This window comes from Cygnus olor, chromosome 4, assembly GCF_009769625.2.
Source record: "Cygnus olor isolate bCygOlo1 chromosome 4, bCygOlo1.pri.v2, whole genome shotgun sequence".
NCBI lineage: Eukaryota > Metazoa > Chordata > Aves > Anseriformes > Anatidae > Cygnus > Cygnus olor.
Genome location: NC_049172.1, coordinates 35,066,702 through 35,090,866, shown reverse-complemented (window position 1 = coordinate 35,090,866; position 24,165 = coordinate 35,066,702). Strand labels below are relative to the sequence as shown.

The 24,165-nt window shown below is 43.6% G+C and overlaps 1 protein-coding gene across 14 annotated transcripts in view; it reads right to left on the bottom strand.

The window, feature by feature from the left end:
- The window catches only part of SLC10A7 (solute carrier family 10 member 7), a 149,973-nt gene extending 144,219 nt beyond the window's left edge, over positions 1-5,754 (bottom strand). For 6 of the 14 annotated variants that reach the window (XM_040554894.1, XM_040554892.1, XM_040554895.1 and 3 more), the window contains exons 1-2: positions 4,355-5,754; positions 976-1,058 (exon numbers count right to left, since the gene is read on the bottom strand). In XM_040554894.1, the coding sequence (XP_040410828.1) occupies positions 976-1,058; positions 4,355-4,454 (183 nt within the window). In that variant the 5' untranslated portion in view covers positions 4,455-5,754. The remainder of the gene's footprint in view (positions 1-975; positions 1,059-4,354) is intronic. The other 8 variants (XM_040554891.1, XM_040554893.1, XM_040554883.1 and 5 more) reach the window with 6 other exon arrangements.
- Between the last annotated feature and the right edge of the window lie 18,411 nt (positions 5,755-24,165).

The following is a 24,165-nucleotide window of genomic DNA, read 5'->3' as shown; positions in this document are numbered from 1 at the left end:
TCAGCTCTGGTTACTCCTTTTTTTTTTTTGGCACACAGCCATCATTTCCCTTTCTCCCTCCCTCCCTGATACATTACTAAGAGGTTTTCCCCTCATCTCCTTTTACTCACAGATTGTTCCTCTTTGAAAAATGAGCAACATCAAATTTGGAACAAGTCTCAGTGTCTGTGATATGCAGCAGCACACAGACACCTCAAGTCTACCTGCCCACAGATGAATCCCATAGGAAAAGATCGCCAGGACCTCATACAAGTACATACTGGCCTCACATCTGTAGAGGAGAACTTCAGTGTTGATACCAGCTGTTGTCCTATTCCTACACAATGTGCTAACTTCCAGCCATTGATCTTGGCTTGCATCAACCCTGTAGTGACTAGCCTCTCCAGTCTTACTTAGAGAACGCACCAGTGGATGAGATGAAGGAGAGGGGCACAGAGAGCTCACATCTTCTCTTCATGTCCTACGGAGGCATGGAGAATCCCCAGAGACCCTCTCTGACCAGGTCCCTGTAGAGCTCTACCCTAGGATTCACACAGTTTTCTGCCTAGTAGCTAAACTGGGCAGTGGGGAAATGCAGATGCGCAATGGTAGGAGGAGCCAGGTGCCAGTGTGCTCCTGGGTCTCACCCTGATATGGGCTGGGACGCACCCCAGGTGTAGATCCAGTCTTCTGCACTCAAAATTGTGCTCAGCATTTCCATTTAGTCAAAGCCCTACAGAATCAAGCAAAGTCTTTATGGATGGGTGAAATTTATTCACGCTCTCCTTCTCAACACGCTTGTTAGCTTGTGAAGAATCTCTTGAAATCAAGGAGGGGTTATTATATAAATGTCTAATTTTGATCTTCTCTTGTTGGCCCTTCTCTGGGCATCAACAACAGCACAGTAATTAAGTATTTCATTTATGTTGAAACCTGATCAAAAGCAACAAAACTTTTAAAGCAAAACAAGGATGAAGCAATGAGAAATTACAGTACCTCAGTTTTTAATGAGAGTCCACTGTTAAAGAATATAGCTGAAACAGCAATGTAAGTTATGGTAATTTCTGGTTTCAAGGGTCCTAAAAAATACAGAGAACAGAGTGAACTATAGTCAAAGAGACAATTATATGCATATATTACATCAAAGTAAGAATGTTTAGAAAAATACCTGCAGAAAATCAAATCATTCAAGTCTCCTTAATAAAAAGAATAGGTTTTTAACTGTTAAGTTACAGAAAGCATGCTACTCATTTCTAAATAAAAACAAATCAGTGAGTGACCAGTGAGGTATGGCGTCATAAAGATTGGGCTCCCGTGATTACAGGCCACTAATGGGTAAATTCTGCAAGTATGAAAAAGGGGGAGTTTTCAGAGCTTGGCTCTGTCATCAGAGTACTCCCACAGCAACAAAAATTGAAACCATACACTGAAATGAAAATATGAGCTGCTCCCTCCACGAGGGTATCTACATCATTCCCATATCTACCTCTGACATCCCCTCTGCAACACACATGCCTGTCTGGCTGCCTGCAGAAAGGAAACCAAGTCATTCCTTGCAATGAGCTCCTTGAAGCAATGCAATTCTGTGTTATTCCCCCACAACAGGGCTGTGGCAAAACGGTTCATCCCAGCCCTAGTATAACACATTTCAGACACACTGCTGCAGTGAGAGCAGCCAGGGCAGATGCCTGCACCTCCAAGGGTTCCACAATATTAAAAGCTTATATTTGTATATATAGTTACATACTTTTCTTTTTTCAGGAGATTAAAATAAAGTAGTTTTTGTACTCCTATAAAAGTGATGAATTATCTTAATACCCTTTGACTTTGAAAGCCACAAAATGCAAAAAGCATACATGCATGTTTTTACAGGCATTCAACCAGGTATTTCAATAAAAAGAAAATATTAACAGCCTACTTGGGGTCAAACTAATATCCTAACTCTGCAAGTGACAATAAATTGTGATGAGCAAAACTGCAGCAGCAAACAGGCAAGCCTTTACTCCACACACGAGAAGAGAAGATCCTTTCTGCTCTCTCGAATGAATGACACATTGATGTGAGCAGCATCAATGATCCTTAAATTAGAGGGATTTGATAGTACACTGAGTCTACTCAAGCTTGCATCTCAAGTCGTTTAAACCAAAAATCCTACTCTGAAATAACCTTGTTGATGAGGCACTAGAAATGTGTGTGTGTTAAGTACAAAAAAAAAAGGCAAAACAAACTGCCTATATGAAGCACAATGTAAAAATAAGCCAGGAAATGCAAAAGTTAAAGTTGCAGCAAAGCACATGGCTAGTTGCAAAATCAATTGCAAAAAAACGTTAACTGAAAAGCCAGAAAAAGAAAAAAAAAAAAAACAAACAGAAGAATCCTATAAATAGTTATACAGAAAAATATATAATTTCTACATATATAGACAACTATGTAACTTTTCTAATCTTTTAGAAGATGTACATATGGGCACACAGACAGTTGGTTAGGTGGTCTGGATAAGATGAGGGTTCTTCTAGGACCCAATTTTTCTGTCACAGGTTTTTCACTGGACTGCCTGAACTCTGTTACACTAGAGAAAACTCTACCACTAGAGCACTCACACGTTCATGCAGCCCAGGGAATTCCAATCAGAACAGATCCCCTTCATCTTGTGTGCCAAAGACTGATCAGGAAAGCTCTTTTCATGAAAAACCAAAATAGACACATTCACTGACTAGGGAAGCATGCCAAAAAGGGCTTGGTTTGCGCCCTGAAGGTGAGACCAGCACAAATCTTCATTTGTGGCACAGCATTCCACTGCTATGGGTGCTGGGCCCTCCGTGTCATTCAGCAGGGCTCTGCAGATTGCAGTGCATGGTTTTGTCCCCTGGAGGATGACAAACTTTGAGCTTTTTTCATATGCTGACTTTTTCCACCCCACCGCCTTTCATACACACACGCCTTTTTTTTTTCCTCCTCTGGTTTTAAAATGAGCACTGAGGTTCCATGGCTTCAGAAAAGGGATACTGTTATTGGGAACACATCCGACAATTACTATCAATGTTTACAAGCTTTTTCAAGCTAACTGTCCCAGAAACAATACCACGTCAACGTGTACTATCTCTTTACAGTAGAATAATTAAATTGAAGTCCTCCACAATAAAATGCAGGAAAGAAATTGTGGAAAAATAATCTCATATTCTAATTTACAGGGTTTCCCACATTGCTGCTAACAATCAGTGTGACAAACAAACAGACAGGGACAAACCACCTAATACTATAAACTCAAATTTGTCTTTAAGATCTGCTAAAGACACAGCGTGGATCCTGCAAGAAGCTCCACGTGAGCCCTATTCACCTATGCAAAACAGCACATGGATGTAAGCAAGGATCCTTGCAGAGCAGGAATTTGCTTGCCCTGAACTCTGTGAAGTACGGGAGCCTTAGCTGCCACAGCAAGTTTTCAGAGCCATTTTTTAATTTTTTTTTTTTCCAGAATCTGAGGAAAAGAAAAAAAAAAAAAAGGTTAGCTCCTCAGTGAGGAGCTGTCTATCCTCAAACTTCGGCTGTTAAGAAAAAAAAAAATCTCTGCATATTAAAGCACAGCTAAATCCTTCCTCCAGTCCTGTATCGTAGAGTTGCTAAACAAATTCTGCTGAAGTGTTCTACCTTCCTTTTCTTAAATCTTTGGAAAGCAATCAGAAAAAAAAGTATAAAATTTAATCTGTTTTTAAGAACTGTGAGCATCTGCAACTGAAGTTACAATGGAAACTAAGCAGCTGATACTGCCAATGTGTATACCTAAACATATGCTGTTTATCAAAGTAACGCTGGCTATTTCATCAGCTCTGGCTGCAACAAGCACAAAAGGCTTCATTTCATCGAAGACGACAGATCTTCCTTCTGGCTTCTTTACCGTGAGCACTTAACACCATTTTGCACAGAAGCATTTTCACCGTTTCCCCTCACCTTCCGTGAGGGGGTAAAAGGGGATGGAAAAAACATCTTTAGAGCACAAGTGTCTTACTCCAAGATGAGAAAATCCCCTGGCTGAAAGCAGCCGAGGTTTCGAGGAGCTCTGCGCTGAGCTGCCCCCTCGGGAGGCCAGTCACACGCCGGACTCCGCCAAGCCCCCCTCTCCGAGTTCCTCAAGTTCCCGCTCAGCTACCGCAAGTCCGCCCAGGGCCAGCTGCCGGGCGGCTCTCGCCGCGAGGAGCTCAGGCAGTTCGGGCGGCTCGCACGGCGCCTACCGGGGGGAATTCGCCCCGAGACAGCCCCGGGCCGCCTGAGGAGCGGCGGCCAAGGCGCGAGGGAGGCTCGGGGGGCCGGGGCAACGGCCGCCCCGCGCGGGTAACGGCCGCCGGTAACGGCCGCCTCGCGATGCGGGCGGACTCACCCCCTTTAACGCCGACGGCGGGCTCCAGCCTCGCCACGGCGATGACGAGCACTATGCCCACGATGAACCAGTCCTTCCGCAGCCGCTCCAGCAGCCCCATGGCGCCGCTGCCGCCGCCGCCCGGCTGGGCAGGGCAGAGCCGGGCCGGGCCGGGCAGGGCGGGGCGGGGTGCCGGCTGCCTGCCCGCCCGCCCGCCGCCACGACCGGCCGGATCCGCTGACGGCGAGAAGTCGCTCCCACCGCCGCCATGGCTACCGCGCGACTCCTAATACCGCCGCGCCACAAAAGGGGCGGCCGTCACCGGCAGCAGCCGCCGCGGGGCGGGGAGGGAGCTCCCGCACCGCCGTGAGGGCTCGGGGCGGGGGGAGCGGAGCTGCCCGTGAGGCGCGGGGCTGGGCGGCGGCGGCCGGTAGCTGGCGGGGTGCGCGCTGCTTCGGCACATTACGACGGGCGCGTGACGCCCGGCGCCTGACGCGCGGGAGGGCGGGCGCGAGCGGGCGGTTGCGGCCGTTGGGCGGCTTCGGTTGGGGTGGGCGGGTGGCACCGGCGTCCCGTCAGGATCAAAACGCCCCTCCTGACCTAAAGGCACCTTAATGTTTTATGAGCTATCCCGCTTCATTACGTAGGAGCAACCGCTGAATTGCCTTGCTTCCAAAGTCGGGAAATTGCTCTCGCAGCACTCAGCGTATTTAACGTTGGAACAAACCCATCTCCATTAAATCACTCTCATGAAAATGTAATTCCGCTGCTCGACCCGCGCTTTCAATTTCCCATTCCTCTCTTGTCCCAGCTTCCCTGACGGATTCATTAGCCTAGTCTCTGCCTGGCCATGACCCCCTCACTCTAAATCACCTTAACAAGGAAATGATAAAGTATAAAACATCCTATCATCACAGCTGCGCACACAGCCACAGGCACCTTGTTCCAAGGCATTTTAAACACACAACAGTTCCACTCTGCAATTTCTACACATTCAGGTAACTTTATACTTTGGCGTCTACAGCTGTGTTCAGGCTTCAAGGAATAGCCATGCCACATGCTTTCTGCTACCAGGGAAATAGCTCAGCTGTGATCTCAGCTACTTCAGGAAGCAGGTATTGCTGTATGTCCTGTGAGATTCACTTCTATTAATATGTATACATCATAGCTGCATTTTATTTATTTTTGAGCATGGAAGGAATGTGCCTTCTCCCTCTCACAAGGGGATCCCAAACACGCAGTTTAAAACCATTAGATACTTCACTGCTTTCCTCCAGTTCACTGAAGCACACCTTAGCCCTCGATCTCTGCTCAAGTACGAGTAACAAACTGCAAAACATTCCTGCACTTGCCTGTGCAGCTGCTACAGATCAGCTCACAGAGGCCTCACTCTGCACCAGCACAGCTAAATGTACAAACACCTTTAGGGCAATTCAGAAAAGCATTGTTACTTGGGAAAAGCAAAATACTGAATAATCTATTGAGGCCGAGAAGTTATGCCCCTGGAAGTTAGAAGCAGCTTCATTTTATACCGAGTGGAGTTGCTGCAACACCGCCTGCTGCAGAAGCTTTAGATTGATGCAAAGAAGGGGTGGGCATAGAAGGTGTACTGTCTGGCAATGAAACTCCCTTCTGCAAAGACAGCATCTCCCTGCATTTGCATTGCAGTTTTTATACAGTGCTAACCTTGCCTCTTACTCTTCACAGACGAATACTAATTGCTAATTTCTAACATTGCCCAATTAATTCAAGCTTCATTTGGGGGCAAAACTGAGGATTCACACTTGTAGCTGAAGCTAGTCAGAACCATGATATGAGTACAGCAAGGATTACAGCTGCTGAGAACTCTGAAAAGTCATTTTTACTTACCTCGGGATTCCCATTCCTGTTAAAAATATTTTTATACACTCCAATAAAATAATATTCCTTTGTTTCAGATCTGAAAAAATGAATTAATATGTGAGGCATTCAAGTATCTTAGTAATGGGGAACCACTGTACAGTCAAGTTTGTCTTTGAGTAGGGCTTCAGTGATGTGCAGTTCCATGCATGCATGGAACACCAAACCGGATATCAAAGAGCTGCACAGGGAGTTGGGGAAGGCTTCAGACTAGAGTTCATTAGTTGAGCACCAGCCAACCTAGCCAAAGTGTCAATTGACAGATCCTCCGGCAATATGGTGGGATATCACTTAACCCAGGACTGTCATCCTATACACAGAATCCAAGAGGAACAAGTTACATTTGTAGGAACATCTTAACGTGCTTCACATCAAAAGCACTTCTCAGCTTTTGAATGTTTACCCCAAAACATTTCTATGCACAGGGCTACCACCGTAACTTGGATCTTTAGAGTCAGAACACAGATCTCTGCCATCTGAGCTACTGGCAGGAACCAGTGATAGCCGTAAGCAGTGTGGGACACTAGTGTGTGGGAAGTAGAGCGCACATGTTGCCAGAGAGTTGCAGGTGTTTGCTCAGAGCAGATTCAACTGGAGAAAGTTCAAAACCTTAGGTTCTCTCCCCAGGCTCTGGAACATTCTCATCATCTTTCCCAAAGGGTTACTCCTTGTACACCATCCCAGCCCGCCTCTCCTCCTCTAGAGAAGGATAAGCTATCTCACTGAAGATTAGATTTAGAACAGTTAAGAGAAAAAAAAAATCTGCTGCTTTTCCAGCAGTCAGAAATCACAGAAAAAAATCTTAACTTTTTTTTTCTTTAGCAAGTATAGACAAAGTTTTAACGCAGCTCCATTGCTTTCAGTGAATGCTTTGTCTGCAAATTTTTCCAAGAGATCTGAACATTGTAATAATCATCTTTTGCCCACTGAACTACAAAACACAGGGATTCACATGGCTGTCTTCTATAACCTTTAAGATCCTATGCAGATATTCCAAGCTGCGTATCAAAAGACTTGTACAAAGGTATTTTAGATGTTTTTGTTTAGAAGCAGTTCTTCATATATCATAAGCATATATGATCTCTTAAGATGAAAGTGTTACCGCTTTTATAAGAGAGCTCTGTAAGCCCTGCCCTACCCCACCAATGTGGAACAGGAAGGAGCAAAATACGAGGGATGTATTGTGCAATTGACAGGACTCTCATGGGTCCTAAGTCTGTTGGCAAGACAGCATCACTATTTTTATAAGCAATTTGTCATCCACGTTGAAGCATTTGTTCGCTATCTGCCATCCAGAACTACATCCTGTAACGTTTCACTTTCCTCGACAGGTTCCCATACAGATACTGTGCATTACCTATTTAACCACTGGGACTGCATCAGATCCCAGAGTCATCTGGCACCTGTGTACGTGCATTCTCCATTACATCATACAAAACAGCGTCAGGATATATTTAGCTGTGTCTCAGACACAGTACAAGAACAAGAATTTAGCATCTCTCTGATTTCACGTGACCAAATTTTCATTTTTGTACAATTTATTTCAAGAACAGAATGCAGACATATCTCATGGCTTCCAGATGCTTTCCTGCCTCTGAAGGCCCTGTTGCTCCCTTCTGCATAATATAAAAGCATGGTGACATGAGAAGCTATATGACACCAGACCTTCGTTGCTCACAGGTAGTCTGGTGAAATCAGTGGGACTGTATGTGAGCAGCAACCAGTTGTCACATTTGCAAAGGTGCAGAAGTGGGCTGCCTGTTTCTGGGCTTCACCTCATGAAGGATCAGCCTTATGTTGTTTGTAACCAATGCTGAGACGTTGGCTTCTGCTTGCGCCAGATGGAGCCTGTTCCTTCTGAGTCCTCAGCCTCTTAGCTGCATGACATACCTGGCTGTCTAATAACTACACAGTTAAGGTACTTCAGGGAATGTGCTGGGATTTTTAAGTCCCATAGTAGAAGGTGTCATCTGATTATGCATTTAGACAGAAGAGATTTCACTATAAAGGATAGGGGATCATGAGATAAAGGGAGCTTAAATGAGAAGAAGGGAGTATTAAATAATTTAGCTTGAAAAGAACAAAGATATTCAGAATGAACAAGATAAAGCGAGGTGTTAATTATAAATAGGAAAGTTGAGAAGAAAAAGTGGAACTATATGGGAGACAGTTTACAACACATTTATATTTCTCACAAGCACTTAGTGGTATAATCTCAGGTTTTCTCAGCAGCTGGAATAAATGGCTGTACTGATCCCATTAGCTGGTTTTGCTCCTGGAAATGGAGTGCACAGCGCTTACTCTGTCCTGGCCCAGGTGCTTATGCTCTTATCTGTAAGGGGTCGTTTAGTTGCTGCTACTGGACATTATAAAATGCCCATGAGCACTTACAGATTGCCAGCTGCAGAACTTACCACCATTAGTGCAATGCAGTAGTAGGAATTATGTACAAGTTCAATTTAGTACAGCACTTAATGGGACTTAAACACACAAATAGGTATGCTTTTCTAAATAGAAGCTATAAGATGGTAAAAGGTTTTGTGGATCTTTATTTTTATTTCTATAATGATTTGATCCCACCCCCACCCCCCGAGACTTTAAATGCATAATGCTTTTTTTTTTTTTTACACTAATAATAAAGGCTCCTCAGATATTTAGGTATCCAACAAATGAGCAATTATTATTTTATTTAAGAGCCCAATGTGAAATTTTCATGCAGTAGTCTTAGGCATTAGGAAGAAAATTTGAGGGAACAAACAGGGACCCCTTTCCTAGAACCTACTTGTTCCTACAGAGTCACAAGGCACTGGCTTCAGGCTCCTCTGCTCACAATATTCTCTTGTCTAGATCTCCAGGACAGCATATAGATGAGGGAGGAGGCAGAAAATTTTTGTATTTTGCACTTCTTCAGAGAAATATGGTTTCACACTGGACAGCAAGACTATAATGCATTCAGACGTTAGGATTTTTAAAATGATTGGCATGATAAAACTGAAAAAATTTTCAACCTTCTTGAACTGCAATTTTAAAACTTTTTTAAAAAACATGAAAATCTGTACACATTTAAACCTGAAAAATGAAAGTGAAAATGTAAAAATAGCTTCTCTGGATGATTTCACAGTAAACAGTGACATTTAACCTGCTAGATAAGACATTTCAGAAAGAACATACTAATACTTTTATATCTTTCTCCTTGCACTTTCACAAATAGCTCTTTAGTCTTGCAGTAATCATACCAAAACCCCTGAAATATGAGCAGTTTCAGTATAAAAGCCTTTGCTATATTTGCACAGGGAAGAAGCAGCCAATATTTGTTCCTGGGTGTGCACATGTGTGCAGATGCCAGCTGTTTACTACAGTTTCAGAGTAATTAGCTGCTCACAATGGGAAGAGCTACAAGCTGAAGAACAAGGAGAGCGATCATCCCCGCCTACAATACTTGTCACAAAGGTCAGGTTTGCAAGGAGCAACCACCAGAGAAACCAGAAATACACGAGCACATATAGACTTGAGAAAGAGGCAGCTGCTAGAAGAAGGATTTGTCTTCAGGTTGTTGAAAACAGGCTTTTAGAAGCTTAACGTATATCTTTAATGAAGAAGGAATGGCTTGTCCATGTGGAAGGACAGCCCATGCTCCAAACTTTGTATTCTTTTGATTTTAACAGAACCAAAGAGTTGAAAGGTTCAGAGAAACAGGGCAAGTTCTCCAGCTTCCCTGAGCAAAGATGCCAGAGAACATACTTGGCTTTCTCAGATTTATCAGTCTGTCTTCACCATACTATGGCATCTGTTGCTTCACGCTTCTCAGATCTCTGCATGCCATTGCCATATCCTATCTTCACCGCAGGCCAGAGTCCAGCCCTCCATCACCCCAGAAAAAAGACAAGTGCATTCCCCAACCAGAGCTGTGCTGAGCTCTGACCACAGCTACGTGGATGTTTGGGAGACTAGTCTCAGGACCAACATGATGTGCAATATAAAGGTACAAGCATAAACACATCCTCTGTGCTTACCTTGGTACGTTGACTTCTGTTGATAGTTATGGAACTGGTTTGATGCTTGAAATAAAGTCTGACCATTCACTTCTCAGCAGCCACCATGATTTCCCCCAGCAGGATGGAAACAAAACAACCTTGTTATACATATGAAGATACAGACTTACAAAGTGAAGTTTTACCTGCCCTCCTTCTAAAAATACAGGCCATTCCAAGTGCAGGGAAACACAGGAGCTTGCAGCCATCTAGCTTGATGATGCAGTCATTTACCTGCATGGAAGCAAATTCTACATTATTCACAAATCAATTTCTTTGATCACAGCCTTATCTGGCATTTGCTTTAAAATGGACCGGAAAGTGCTCCCAGAGGAGCATCTGTGCGTGTGCTGCATAGGCCAGTCCTCAGAGCACCTGCTCCCACCCATCCCTGCAGCACCAGGCCCCTTCACAGTGCTCGAGTTAGGCTGCTTGCTTTCTTCCTGAGCTGTTATTTCTACCAAGGTAGAAATCTTGATCACACCACAACGCTTCTTTGCACCAGCTCTAGCGTAACTCCAGGCAACATGCTAGCATAATTCCAGGCATGTTTGCACTGCAATCAAGGAACTGCAGTGCATGTGCACACAATGGACCTCATTTTAATGGAGCCCTCCATAGTGCCAACCACGGTGATTAATGCCATTGTAGATTCAGGCTTCCATACAAACAGGCACCACCAAGCCGAAGTTATCAGGGTTCCCCCTTTGCACTACTCTGAACAGAGTCAAAACCCAAACTCCTCCACTGCCTCCTGCAGACACCTTCACCAGCCCTGTCCTTGAGGCACAAGAGCACCTGGGTGTATCAGGCCCCATCTACTATTGCTATCAGTTCCACTCCTCTCCCCTCAAAGATTCAGAGTTAAGTGGAAATCTCATCTTAAGCGTGCAAGCAGACAACCAAAAACATCAAAAGTTGAGTCAGGTAGGAAGACAAGCTAATGGGAAGTACACTAACTAATGAGGAAAAATATAGCCAGATAGGAAGAGGTCCTTTGAAAACTATATATTAACAAATCAGCTTCTGCACAGTTACTGTATCTGTCAATAGAAGAAAAAATGAGGATGTTGACAAACCTTCATCCCACGATCTGTGGCATTAATAAATAACGAAGTGATAAAAAAACTGGGACACTGTGCCTATAACAATATCACACAAGGACAAGGGAATAAAGCTGAACAAAAAAGGACATAATTGTGTATTACTGGTAAATAATGACATAAATGGAAAACAAAACCGCAGAAACAAATCCAGTCCCCCCTCTACAAACATCTAATAGAAAGAAAACATGACTGCCTCTTGTTGTTGTTGTCAGTAATCAGATCCAGATCTGGAAGTCACTGTGATTAGTTTTGGATGCAGTCATTATTCCAGAAGCATCCAGCTTAAACTGACTATTTAGATAAAGACAGGGGGGGTGGAAGCTGAGGGAGGGCTTTTGGGGTACGTACCACCCCAACATAAACAGCACAATGAAAGATACAGCCTGAAGGGAAAGCTTTTTAAACCCCTAACCTTGAAATATTCCAATGTTAATCAGATCTCACAAAGGTTTTTAAGCAGCACACCCTACTGCCTGCCATCTACACAGCTTATGCCACACAAGCCATCCAAGGCTGGTTTTGTGTTGCTCATTTCTCAAGTCTCATCCAAGCTCCCCAGTTTTGTTCCACATAAGCATCTTATATGCCAAAGCATTGTGCTGTAGTAAGCAAGTGAAGGGATTCATTTTTTTTGTGGGTTCAAGCAAGTCAGAAAGCACGCTACAGAAACTAGAAATAAGGAAAGCAGATAAACACAGGGAAGGATCATCTGGTAACGTAGGTTGGACTGAAGAATAGGAGTCTGAGGAGGCTGAATTAGTTAGGGCCTTATATTCCCTTTATAGGATGTGCATCAAGCAGAGCTCTGCCTCGAACCCTTCAGGAAACAGGAGAGTTACGATGGTGTCTTTTCCCTGAGAGCATTTCTAAGCTTTCCTCATAGGAAGCTTTCCTTGTGGTGCATTCTGAAATAGATCAAATGTAAAGGAAAATCCCAATTCAGAATTAATTGGCATACATTTTTCTTCAGGAGCTGGAGAGATTTTGAATTTCTTCCTTCTAGATGAACTCACAACACCCCTGCAATCCCACATTTGAGGTTGTACCTGTCTTTGTAAGCATGCAAGCACAAGGCCTGCAACAAAACACATCTGATTTTGCCACACCACCCTGCTATTCAAGTGCTGCCCATGGCCCATGCTTGCTCCAGCTTCTTGCAGCCTTAGCTTCCTTCAGATTTGTTCCCCTTGTGGACGCAGAGTCACAGGACGCGAGTCCTGTTTGGCATAGACCAGTTCCAGCATCCCTGTATGCTCAGAGCCAGATGCTTGGTGCTATCAGGAACCTGCCTGCTTAATGAGTCCAGAACAACAGATCACTTGGAAGCACTTAGTACACCGAGCTCCAGGATCATCACACCACGTCCTTATCTTCTGTTATTTCATGACAGTGAAGGCATTTCTACCATGACAGACCACTGTCCCCTTAAGCCATGCTTCTGCTCTGAAGCATGCTTTTTCCCTCCATTCTTTAAAAAAAAAGAAAAACATGCCAACCAAACACCACATCCCCTGTATAAATACCACAACTACTTATCCAGACAGGTATTCACTTTTCATCTGCCATCCAGCAGCTATCTGTATACGCACCAAGCTTCTTCTGAGTCACACAGTAATAATCACTGCTTATATACAAGATCCCTTGTGTACTGTATATTAATGTCTGGCTGGTAATTTAATGGCACCTCTAGGCATAAACAAAAGTTTATTAAAACTGTAAGTACAATGTTCCCAACGACTGGCCTGCATTTTTAATTTTCTATTCAGCATTCCAAAATCCAGAGCCAGCCTTTTTATGCAAAAAGACAGCTACAGAGTTAGCACCAAGTAGCAGCATTTTGTGCGAGTTAGGCACAGCATGGCCTAGAGCAATAGGATGCTTCATTTATATTCCCGACCCTTTCTTTTCTGATCATCTTTAACAATGACAGCAAAACAAAAATTTGGATTACTAGGAAACGTGTACAACTCAAGAAAGCAGCAGCATATTGATTACTCCTCACAATCAAATTACTTGTCAGCTCTTCACTGGGAAGCCACATGGCAGCTGAAGCCTCAAGTCCCAGCCAGCAGTTGGCAGTGCCCTCTGTAGTTTAGACTGGGCTGTGCTCTGAACATCGGGCACACAAACGTGATGCTGTGCCCTCCCTGCAATCCTCTCCTTGTTCACACAAGACACTCATTCCACAGTGTTTTGAAGCCCAGCAGGTTTCTTTTATGAGAAGAGAACTCCTTGAGCATGATAAATGCATATACTATGGGCTTCAGCTGTTACACATACTATGTATTACAGTGGGTGAGTAGGTGGATATTTTTCATGATATTTAAGTGGAAAACTGCACTGATTTTTAAGTTTTGGGTTAATTAACAGAGACCTGGAAATCTGCAGTAGGCAATTAGTCCATGAAGGAAGTGCAGCATAGAGCCACCAGCAGCCAAGCAAGGAGCTCTGCTCGCCACAGGCTCCTCTGAGACCACAGCCACATGTCTTAGCAGCAGTGATGCTCCTCTGCTGCAACTCATCACACATTAGGGGCCTGCAGCACTTCCCAGCTCCCAGATAGTAACGTGCCCCACCTCCACTCTGAAGGAATGTTCTCGACTCTCCCCTGCACTCTTGGGTTTCCACAGGAAGGAAACCTGAGCATTCAGGCAGCCAGATGTGCTCCCATGTCCCCCACCTACATGACCAGAGGAATAGGACTCCAGGAGCCCAGAGCATATACAGATGTTGCCAGCTCTTTGCTTGGAGCCTGGAAGCATTTGTCATAACCTAGAGCATTTGCCTGCTCACCAGAATTGAGTCACTCAGGCAGCTGAGAAGTCTTTTGCAAATAGCACCAGCAAAGGAGGAGAGACACCACAGGTATTGCAGAGGGAAATCCACTAGAATAAATCCTTCAGTGCCTGTGTAAGGATAAAAACTGGTTTGTAAGAGATAAAAGCACTTGCAGCACATCACAATTCAGATTTTTATTGTTAAAACACATTTTCCTCATTCTTAAGAGACATCCTAATATAAACAGATTTGCTACTGCCCCATTAGCCTTAACCTGCAGAGCTTGGTGTCCTTATTTATAGCAACATGATTTTACTCTTAAAGAAAAACTGTTCTTTAAGCTCTCTTCTTGCAGCTTCCACCATCTTGTCAAAGATTAGATATCAAAGCTTTGAATATGCAGCAGTAAGTGTAGGATCTTAAGTCTTGGACATGTATCGTGTTTATTTTGTCTATCAGAAATTGATGGCACTGTTCACACAAGAAGAGGCAAAAGGTAAGGTGCCAGGAGCAATACCAATATAGCTGTGGTATTTCACATTTCCAGTTAAAGACCTGGGTCAACACTTACCTATGATAAAATGATTCCACAAAATATTCAGGCATAATGGACTGCTCATGCAAATGAGTTTGCAGGATCTGTCCCAGAACTTGAAATTAAGCAGACTAACCCTGCTGTTGGACCCTTCAGACTTGCTGTGGTGGCATGTCCCTAAAATCCTCACAGAGGTCAAGGGGCGTTCCACGAGGGAGGGGAATTTGTATTCAAACCATTCCCTGGCAGAGGACATCCATTGTAAGGCCTTCCTTTCTAGGTCTTACCCCTAGAGATGAGGACGGTTGCTTAGGACCCTCACCCTTTCAAGGAGAGTATTCCTCCCATTTTAATCTTCCTATTGTGATTTAATAAATTGTTGGATGTTGCACTGCCTCCACAAGGTCCAAGCTGCCCAACAGCCATGTGCATACAACGAACTGTGGCTAAAATTCTGGTCAACGCTACACTCGCATACATTTTTAAGGTGAAGAGGCAGATTCATTTAAATGCTCTTCTGAGTTAGAGACCTATGACCTTAAATCATATGCAACTTAAACCGAGTTAATAGCAGAAATATGTATGCACAATGACAGCAAGCCACTGACTTCTTCATTCCAGGAACAGGAAAGAAAAACATTGGTCAGAGTCTGGAAGCTTTGCATATTCATACTTCTTACAGTTGTTAAATGTTTGAAAATTCAGGTAATGAGCATACAATACTCTGGCTGCCTCTGTATTGCTTGGGGGTTTGCTATTCTCATAATATCTCTACAGAAACCATTCTATCAAGTCAGTTTTTTTCCCCTCAAATTGAATTAGCACTTGTACATTGAAGTTTTCAACATCACCCATAAGATTTTTCAACTTGTCAAAAGAATCTGCGTGGTCTCTAACCATGAATAAAAATGATTTCAGATATCATCTTTATTTGAAGTTTTATTTCCTGGGATTAATTTAATTGATTGTGCTGGTGGCTTGTTAAGCAGCTGCTGAAATAAACAGACCATTTGTCTTTCTATGTAAACATATGGGTACCTGGTTTAATTACACTTCATAATAGTGCTGGAAGGGGAAAAAAAAAACAGTAAAAGCCACCCTGTTTTCCAGAGTGCAAACACAGACCTGAAGTTGTAAGTATTCTCTCATAGCAACAAACTTGGCTGCTCTTCTTCCAGGAGATTTTAATAAAGCTTTTATCATATGGAAGAAAAATTATGAGGTTGTATATATCTACTGAACTTTTTCCACATATAGCCACGTGCTTACGGAAGACATTCATGTTTTTATCCTTTCCTGATATAACTAGGAATAGCCCTATAAATCTCCGCTTCACTATAATTCTCATTTTATGCTTTGCAGACCTAATCCTGATTTGTGTCTATTACAATCACATTAACCCTGTTTTATAGCTGTGTAACAGATCAGGGTCTAACCTAGGAACTTGAGATAAAGCCAAAAGAGGGGCATTCCACTCTATTTTGACAGATATTTTTACTTCTCCCAGACAGTTCTGATGAAGAAAATAGCATGGCCAACAGAAATAAAAGGATCAATAGTTCCAGATAATTCTTTCTGGACTCTTTTGCAAGAATTATTTAGTTCCTTTAAAATCTATATATATCCTGACTTCCTTAGCTATGCTCATTATACAAGATACATATACTCATTATACTCACGGACTTATGTGGGAGATGAGACAAGCAGAAGCAAGTGGAGACCCCAGCATTGAAGCTAAAGGAGGCAAAAAGTCACTTCTGTACTAAGAATCTGGAAAGCCATGGGGGTGTATAAGATCAGTTATCAACATCCTTTTTATGCCCAGATAAGCACCATTCTTAGCAATAAGCACGTACTGTACAAATGCAATATTAACAGCATGTGGCTGTGTCCAAACAGCGGGAAGCTACATAAACAAGACTTGTTACATTACACACAGCCTCAGCTTTTCCCCTCCATCCAGACAACTTCACCAGCTTTCTATTACAAGCTTTTGACGAAATTAAATACACAAACACTGTCAAAGCACCTACAAGAATGGGTGACAGTAAGGGACAAAGTAAATACTTCAGGATTAGCTCATTTTGAGGCTGTCAGAAGGCCTTGGAAAGAGAAGAGAAGCACAGAAGTGTTTGGGTTGGAAGGGACCCCAAAGATCACCTATAATTCGACTCCCCTGCCACGGGCAGGGACGCCTCCCACCAGACCAGGCTGCCCAAAGCCCCATCCAGCCTGGCCTTGAACACCTCCAGGGATGGGGCATCCACAGCTTCTCTGGGCAATAGCAGAGTAACTAGATTGTGCGATGTGTGAACAGACTCCAGGAACCAGACCAGAAGAAAAGTGGCTGTGGTCCCCAGGCCAGTGAGCTGACAGGCGCTTCAGAGCCAGGAAGCTGGGCTCCAAAGTCATCTGCAAAGCCACTGCTGCACTGATGACACTGTTTGCCTGTGGAAAAGGAGTGGGTTTCCAGCAACACCAACTAGCCTTGCAGTTGCTTGCAAAGTGAAAAGGGGGAAAAAAAGGAAAAAAAGAGAGGAGCCCTACATGTTTGTTACACAGGAAACGTCTGGCCATGAACAGACAACACTAAGCTTGAACTCAATAAATACTCCCTTGGCCTCACTGTGTCCTCATCTACCACTGCTTTTAAACCAGCAAACCATGCCCTAGGGGCCGTACACCCCTGTACCTACCCAGACACATTCAAGTGACCGAGCATCAGCCCTGCCTCTGCAGAGGAATCATGCTCTGGTCCTCAGGAAGACTGCAAAGTCAGGATAACCACAAATGCAACTTCTCTGCTGTTCTCAGTGACACATTGGATTTAAAGACAAACCAAAGTTTGCTTTTAAATGGTACATGGATGAATATCCCAATTCAAGTAAATAGAATGATGTTAATTTATTACTAAACAGCTAAAAAAAAATACAGAAAGGTAGTTAAGATGAGGCTGCAACCACATCACTGGCACTGCTTGCTGAAAAGCAAGTATTCACCTAATGACAGACGTAAGCTATTCCGGTTTTCTCAGATCAGTTTATAATTTGGGATGCTGTCTTGGGATATCCTATTTTTAAACTTTAACAGAGGAACATAAAAATTCTAATCAGTTTTGAAGTCTCAGGAGTCCAAACGGAATTTGCATTTCTGCATAAAGAAGGACTGGGTACAGATGAATAAAGTGGGAACTATTTGGATTATATAGAGTCAGGTAGGATGCTGCCGTGGTCAGATCCTCAGCAGGATTTGGCACAGTTGGCAAGATTTACCTTTCCCCCCTCCTCTGGAATGAGGCCAGCTGTAATTAGACATTATAATGAGCAACACGCTTGAATTCACAGTAGAGCAGCAAACTTGTTTTTCCTCACCTTCAGTAATGTGTTTCTGCCCTCCTTCATCTTTCCCGTGCTGTTTTGTAGTTTGTGTCAAACAAGCTTCATTCTTCTCATTACAGACAAAAATCTTTGCATGTTGAAGTGCTGAGAGAGCTAATTCTCGTTGTTCTCACTTGTTACAGAAAGCCTCCTGCCAAAGGAGCCATTTGGCTTAAAATACTGTAAACAAGCTCTCCTTCTCCCCCCCACAGCTTGCTTCAAGAAGTCTGTTTTCATAAACACTACATCTTGTCTGCTCAAAACAGCGGAGCTTGGAGTTGCTATATCAAATACATTTGTAGAAGGCAGCAATAAAGAAACACCTCGACAGACTAATGATGACCTCCCACAAGCCTGGCATTTAAAAGGCTCACCTCCCTGCCTTGCATATTAAAAGGTAATAGCCGAGTGGCACCATTGCCACACACAGTTGTCGGGTGGAATACCTGTCCGGTTGGCCACTGAAAATAAAAGACAGACATCGCTGGCATGAAAAGAGGTGTCATTGATGAGCTGACCGTGAGTCAGGCTGTGTTGCTGCAGACCCTGCCTGTGCCAGTGCCTCTGGGCAGCAGCAAGGCGCGAGCCAGGGGATGGTGCTGCAGATGGGCACGGGGCCCAGGCGCACCCCGTGCTGTTTCTCTGGGAGGCTGCACACTGCCAAGCCAAGCCCAGGAGGATGAGGGGTGATGCCAGCCCCCTCCTTGTATCAGCTGTAACTTGGCATTTCACTCTGCATCCTATTCTGTGGAGACCCCACCGCATTTCACACCACGTGGCACACAGACAGAGAACACCACCCTCCCTTGCATAGCATATTCTTCTAGAATTGTTGGTCAAGCACAATGAGGGAATACAACTTCAAGCTAATTAAGTACTAGTGTCTTAACGTACAGGTGCATCCAAGCAAGAAGGTATTCAAGAGCAACTCTAATCATTATCGAAGCGGGACCGTGCAATGCCTAACATAAGCAGAGGAGGCACAAAAACCCTCATGCCCATAACTTGGAAATTTGCTGGCCTGCGGTCTTGCTGCAAGATTACCGTGATCACCACACCATTCAGCCCACACACTGAAAGTGGGGGCCAAGTGAAGATCACTCACTGAATTTGATTTATTATTACAGGCTCTGAAGCTAAGCAGAAAGCCTTGGTAGAAAGAGGTGAGGAGCGATGTGTTTGTTCTGTTCAGGTTAAGAGGAATAACACTCAACAAGTTCTGACCTTGCTGAAATCCTGTTAACATTTCTGGGAGTAGCAGAGACCAACCTATCTCTGCAGAAGGACCTGTGTCTGAACACAGAGCTGCACATTTCCCGTCAACTGAGAGACTGATGCTGGCTTCTGTCAAGGCAGAAACAAGCCACTGGACAAACCTGACACTGACACCACTGGACTCTTCCACAGGGTAGGAATGAACAAAGCCATGTGAAACAGGTGGAGTTCAGGCTTTATGCCAGAAATCAGGATTAATGGGAAAGAGTAAGAATTGACCAAAATAGGGACCAGCTATAACACAAACAGAAAAAAAAAAAAAGGGATGACACTGAACCAAACCATGTTTTAAACAGTCTTAATCTTGGTGCCTAAGACACGTAGGGTGATATCAGCTTCCATACATACAGTTTTAAGAGAATTTGCACTGGTGTCTTTTAATAGGACCAAACTCTTCATAACTTTCTTTGGAGCTGGTTACATGGGTATGGGTATGCCCTAGAGTTTTATCACTGGATTTTTTTTTTCCCCCAAAGTCCCTCCCTTTGTTTTCTGTTTTCCCTGCCTATATTTCTCTCCATCTTCCAAAGCTGTGTAGGCTGCTATTTATTCGTCACTTCGCTTTATTAAGATGCATTTCAGGTTTTCACCCATGTTGCATGTTTTGCAACTATGAAATATGGATCTAAGATTCCAAAGATATGAGAGTGTAAGGAGCCTTTCAGACACGGATGTTTTTTGGAAAAAACACGCACCAGATGCAGGAGCAGCACAGCACTGGTATCTGTGACCTACGACAGCTTCTAACACACCGAATTGTCTTAGGGTTAAGTGTCATTACATTAGAATGAGTATAGAGCTCCTTTTACATTTTCATCGCGTCCTGCTAAAATCCCAGGTCTGACAGTGCATCTGGACGAAGGAGTCCGCATGAAATACATTGCTAATTATTTATACACCTCTTCGAAGTCTCGGCGCTTCTACTTCTTACTACTCCTACCTACCCAGGCCCTACAGCTGTTTTTCAATCACTGAACTGAAACCCCTTAGAGTAACAAGTTTGTAATAGAGGTTCATAAACCTGGCAGTGATTAACAGCACGGGTTAATCAAATGAGTGTAGAACAGGCTTTCCCCCTTTTTCTTTAAGGGAAACTGGCCCCAAGTGTTTTTTCCCTTACTGCTGCGCAGAAATAATTTTGCAATTAACTCGTACTTACTGGTGTCACAGCAGGCTCTGCAGAGCCCAGCAGAAGCAGGCTCTGCAGCCCCTGAATGCACAGGAGCAATCCCCCTGCAGAAGTGACACAACAGCGTGTGGGCACCCCAGTGACACTTGGGGACTGGGCATTGCTCAATAATTAACTATTGAGACCAAACTGAAAGGAAGGTATGCTGTTTGCTTCATCTCCTTGAGCCAGCATTTCCTTTCCTTCCATTACCTGCTTCTGGAGTTTATTAACACCCCACAGTCACTTCGGTCAGTTCCTCTTACCCCCATCCCAGTCACTACATACAGTTTTCTCCCACTCCTGCATACATTTAATGTTTCTATATGCTGCTGGTATTGCTTTATTTTGGTAGTGGGTGTGAAATTGGGTGCTTTAGCTAAAGCCCCACATGGACAAAGACATCCTTATATCAATAATTGCTGGTAACCTGAAGCAGCAGGCAGGACACATCAGTTCCCTGCTCCTGGGTGAGCTTGCTCCACACCCGAGATGAGTTCTGTCATACAGGCAAGTATTAATGAAAAACAAATCGGAAAAAGAAAAAAGCCAAACCCTATGGCACTATTTTCCACATTGCCAGAGGAACAAATGTCTTCATCCTGAAGATATAGGGGTTTACCTTCCCCCTCTAGCACTTTTCCTCTAAAATGTTATTTAGCTAGGTCCACAAGTCACCCTCAGGAGGCACAGGCTTTCTGATAGCATCCTGCGAGGCCATTACCTGAGATCCCACCATCCTCCACCCACTTCTGTTCTTGACAGATTATAACAATGTAATGGCAGAAAAGCAAGCTTATTTGCACAACAGCATAAATTATAAAACTTGAAACAAGTTCTGAATGGCACAGCTCTGGCAATCTGAAGTAGATACAGACAATTCAGACTAAAGTTTCTTCTCTTTCAGCTAATCTTCTACTAGCATACATTTCAGAAACATGGTATAAGAATAAAAAACACTAGTTAAAGACTAAAATTATCTTTTTTTTGTCCTCTCCAAAATTTGGGGGGCGTTTTATCCAAAAAATGATTTTACCCCTTCTTTGCTTCTAGTAAGACAACCTGTCCAACTGGGGAGGCAAACAAACTTGTTGCTCTCACACCAGAAGCAACAGCAAGTTGAACTCAAACCATTTCTTTGTTGACTTCTGGATTGATTTACAAACAAAAACCTACTATATGCAATTAAGGAATTCAAGCAAGTTATAACCCTGAACTAAACACTTGCTATACCCCAAAATCTTAAGATGGCGATGTGGGCCAGTATAATATTGAAGGTCCAATTCATATGTGCATGAGCTAACGAACTAGGGAAATGCTAACAGACACAGGAATTTCTGCTGACAGAATATAGAGAGGAATAACGATGACTTCAAAAAGTAACTCTGTGTATATGCTACATGAGTAAGACTCCATAGCCTTCGGTTTGTGAGTTACCTCTTTTTAGGTTGTGAAAAAGGAAAAACCAGACTGCAAATTTAACGTTGTAGACTCTTAATTTTAATAGAACTCATACAGCCTAAGTCTATCCTCTAGACAGAGACTAAACTCTCGTTTGTTGCAGCAGGAGCTTTGCCATAAGGAAGAACACACGAGCACAGCTTTCCTTTGGAGCTCCCATCACTCTTGCTTTACTGTAGCACCTTAAGCTAACAGCTCCCTCAGTAAGGGGATAAACATCCCCTGCTTGTGCAGATATAGAAATCTGGTGTTTTCACCACTTCATGTGTAATGCTTGATTTACGTGCAAAAAAAAAAAAGTGATTCCAATGAAGTAACCAGAAGACAGGTGTCACACAGAATTAAATAAGGAATGCAGAGCGTTTTAAAAATAGTTGTAGCATCAGCCTGCGCCTTTAAAATAAGGGGTGTCCCCAAGCAGCCCCTCAGAAGATGGCATCTCTTCCCTCAGAGGAAGGCTAGCCAGCCATCCCCAGGCCAGGTTTAACTCCACAAGAGCATGTAATGTTCAGAGCCTCCATGCACGCACACAAAGGAAGCATATGTGCTTCCAATTCACTCAGTTATTTCTGACTTAAAAAGGAGTAAATAAACAACATCTAGCTACATAACTATGCTTAATTAGCGTTTCTCCCCTCCCTCTTTGCCTGATAGGGAGGTTTTGGGTACACATAGTGGTTTCGGTGGGGACAGAGCTAATGCAGCAGCCCCTGCTGTGACCTGATACCCTTCCACCATCTCCCATGGCACTACAGCACACACACAAAGTCTTTATCAAAACGTTACCTAAAAAGATATTATTTAGGTACAGGAGTAAGCCTGCCATCCCCTCAGAGACCATCCAGTTCTATTATGCCTTGCTGTAAATTAACTCTGCCACCCGCTCAGCCCACAGAAAACATGGGTTTGGAGCGACCAACACTCTTCCTTCCCTCACCTGCCAGCCTGGAGACCTCCTTTCCACCCACAAGCTTCTTTCCTGCCCATGGGTAGCTAAAGCAAGTGGGCCCTGCTCACTGAGCTTTACTTGCTTTGGTGTCCAGGTGTTTAACCCTTATTTGTCAGGTTACCATTTTTTTTCCAGCCTTTTGGGCCACCTTTAAGTGCTCTGAGCAATTCAGGAGCACAGAGCGAGCCATTTTATTTCTAGGTTGAAGCATCTCCTGCCTTTGGTGTATTTATAAGGCAAAGGCTAGTCTTACTTTTTAGAAGAATGTTATTTCGTATTACCTATTTCAATAAAATGGCGTGCCAACCTGTGAAGTCATAGTATAGCACACAACACACTATGACATGCCACAAGACATCACAACACTGGAGACACAGCACAGCACAAAGCACCAAGTAGTGCCAGAATAAAGCCAGGTACCACCAAGGCCATACCTCTGCCAAGGGACAGCTCCTGACTCCCTGCCACCAAACCCTCACCCTCTCAGGCACGGCAGGGAGCGCCTGCTTCGGGCTCCACTTGGAAAATGATACAAATCATCCCCATCCCCTAACAAAACGATGGGCAGGAGTAGGACAGGGGCAGCAAGTTGCAGCCATCACCACATGCCCAACCCCAACACACACAGCTGCAACAAGGCCAAAGCAGCCATGGCTTGCTGGGCCATAATTAAGCTGTTACACAGCTGCTAGCACTCACAGCAAACGAGTTGTAATGCTAGTAAAGGCTTTGTCGAATCCACCCCCCCCCCGTTCAAAGAGTCTAATATAAAACGTTACAATGAAAATGTCATAATGACCCCAAAATAAAATAAAATAAAATAAAACAAAACAAAACACCATTTTGTCCTACTTTGGGCTAGTATTTGCTGTATTTGCTACATATGTATATATAAACACACGGTTGATGATGACGTTTGAAAGTTTTTAAAACACATCTTCGTGTTGTGTCTGGTCAAACATCAAAGCAGTTAAGTGCAATTTTGGTTCATCCCAATTCAGCAAAATATTTGAAGTTGGGTGTGTGTGTACAGGGACTTTGCTAAAGTGCTTTGCTGGGTGCCCGAAGATTGTTGGAAAAGTGGAAAGCATTTCTTCCGAATCTTAACCAAACCCAAGCAAACAAAACAAGATAAGGCAAAAGGTTGAAGATTTGTTATTAGTCTTAAATATTACTTATACAAGTGTCTATTGTCACGTATAGGGTGACACCCCTGACATTATTATCATTCCTATGCGCACATATCCATGTTT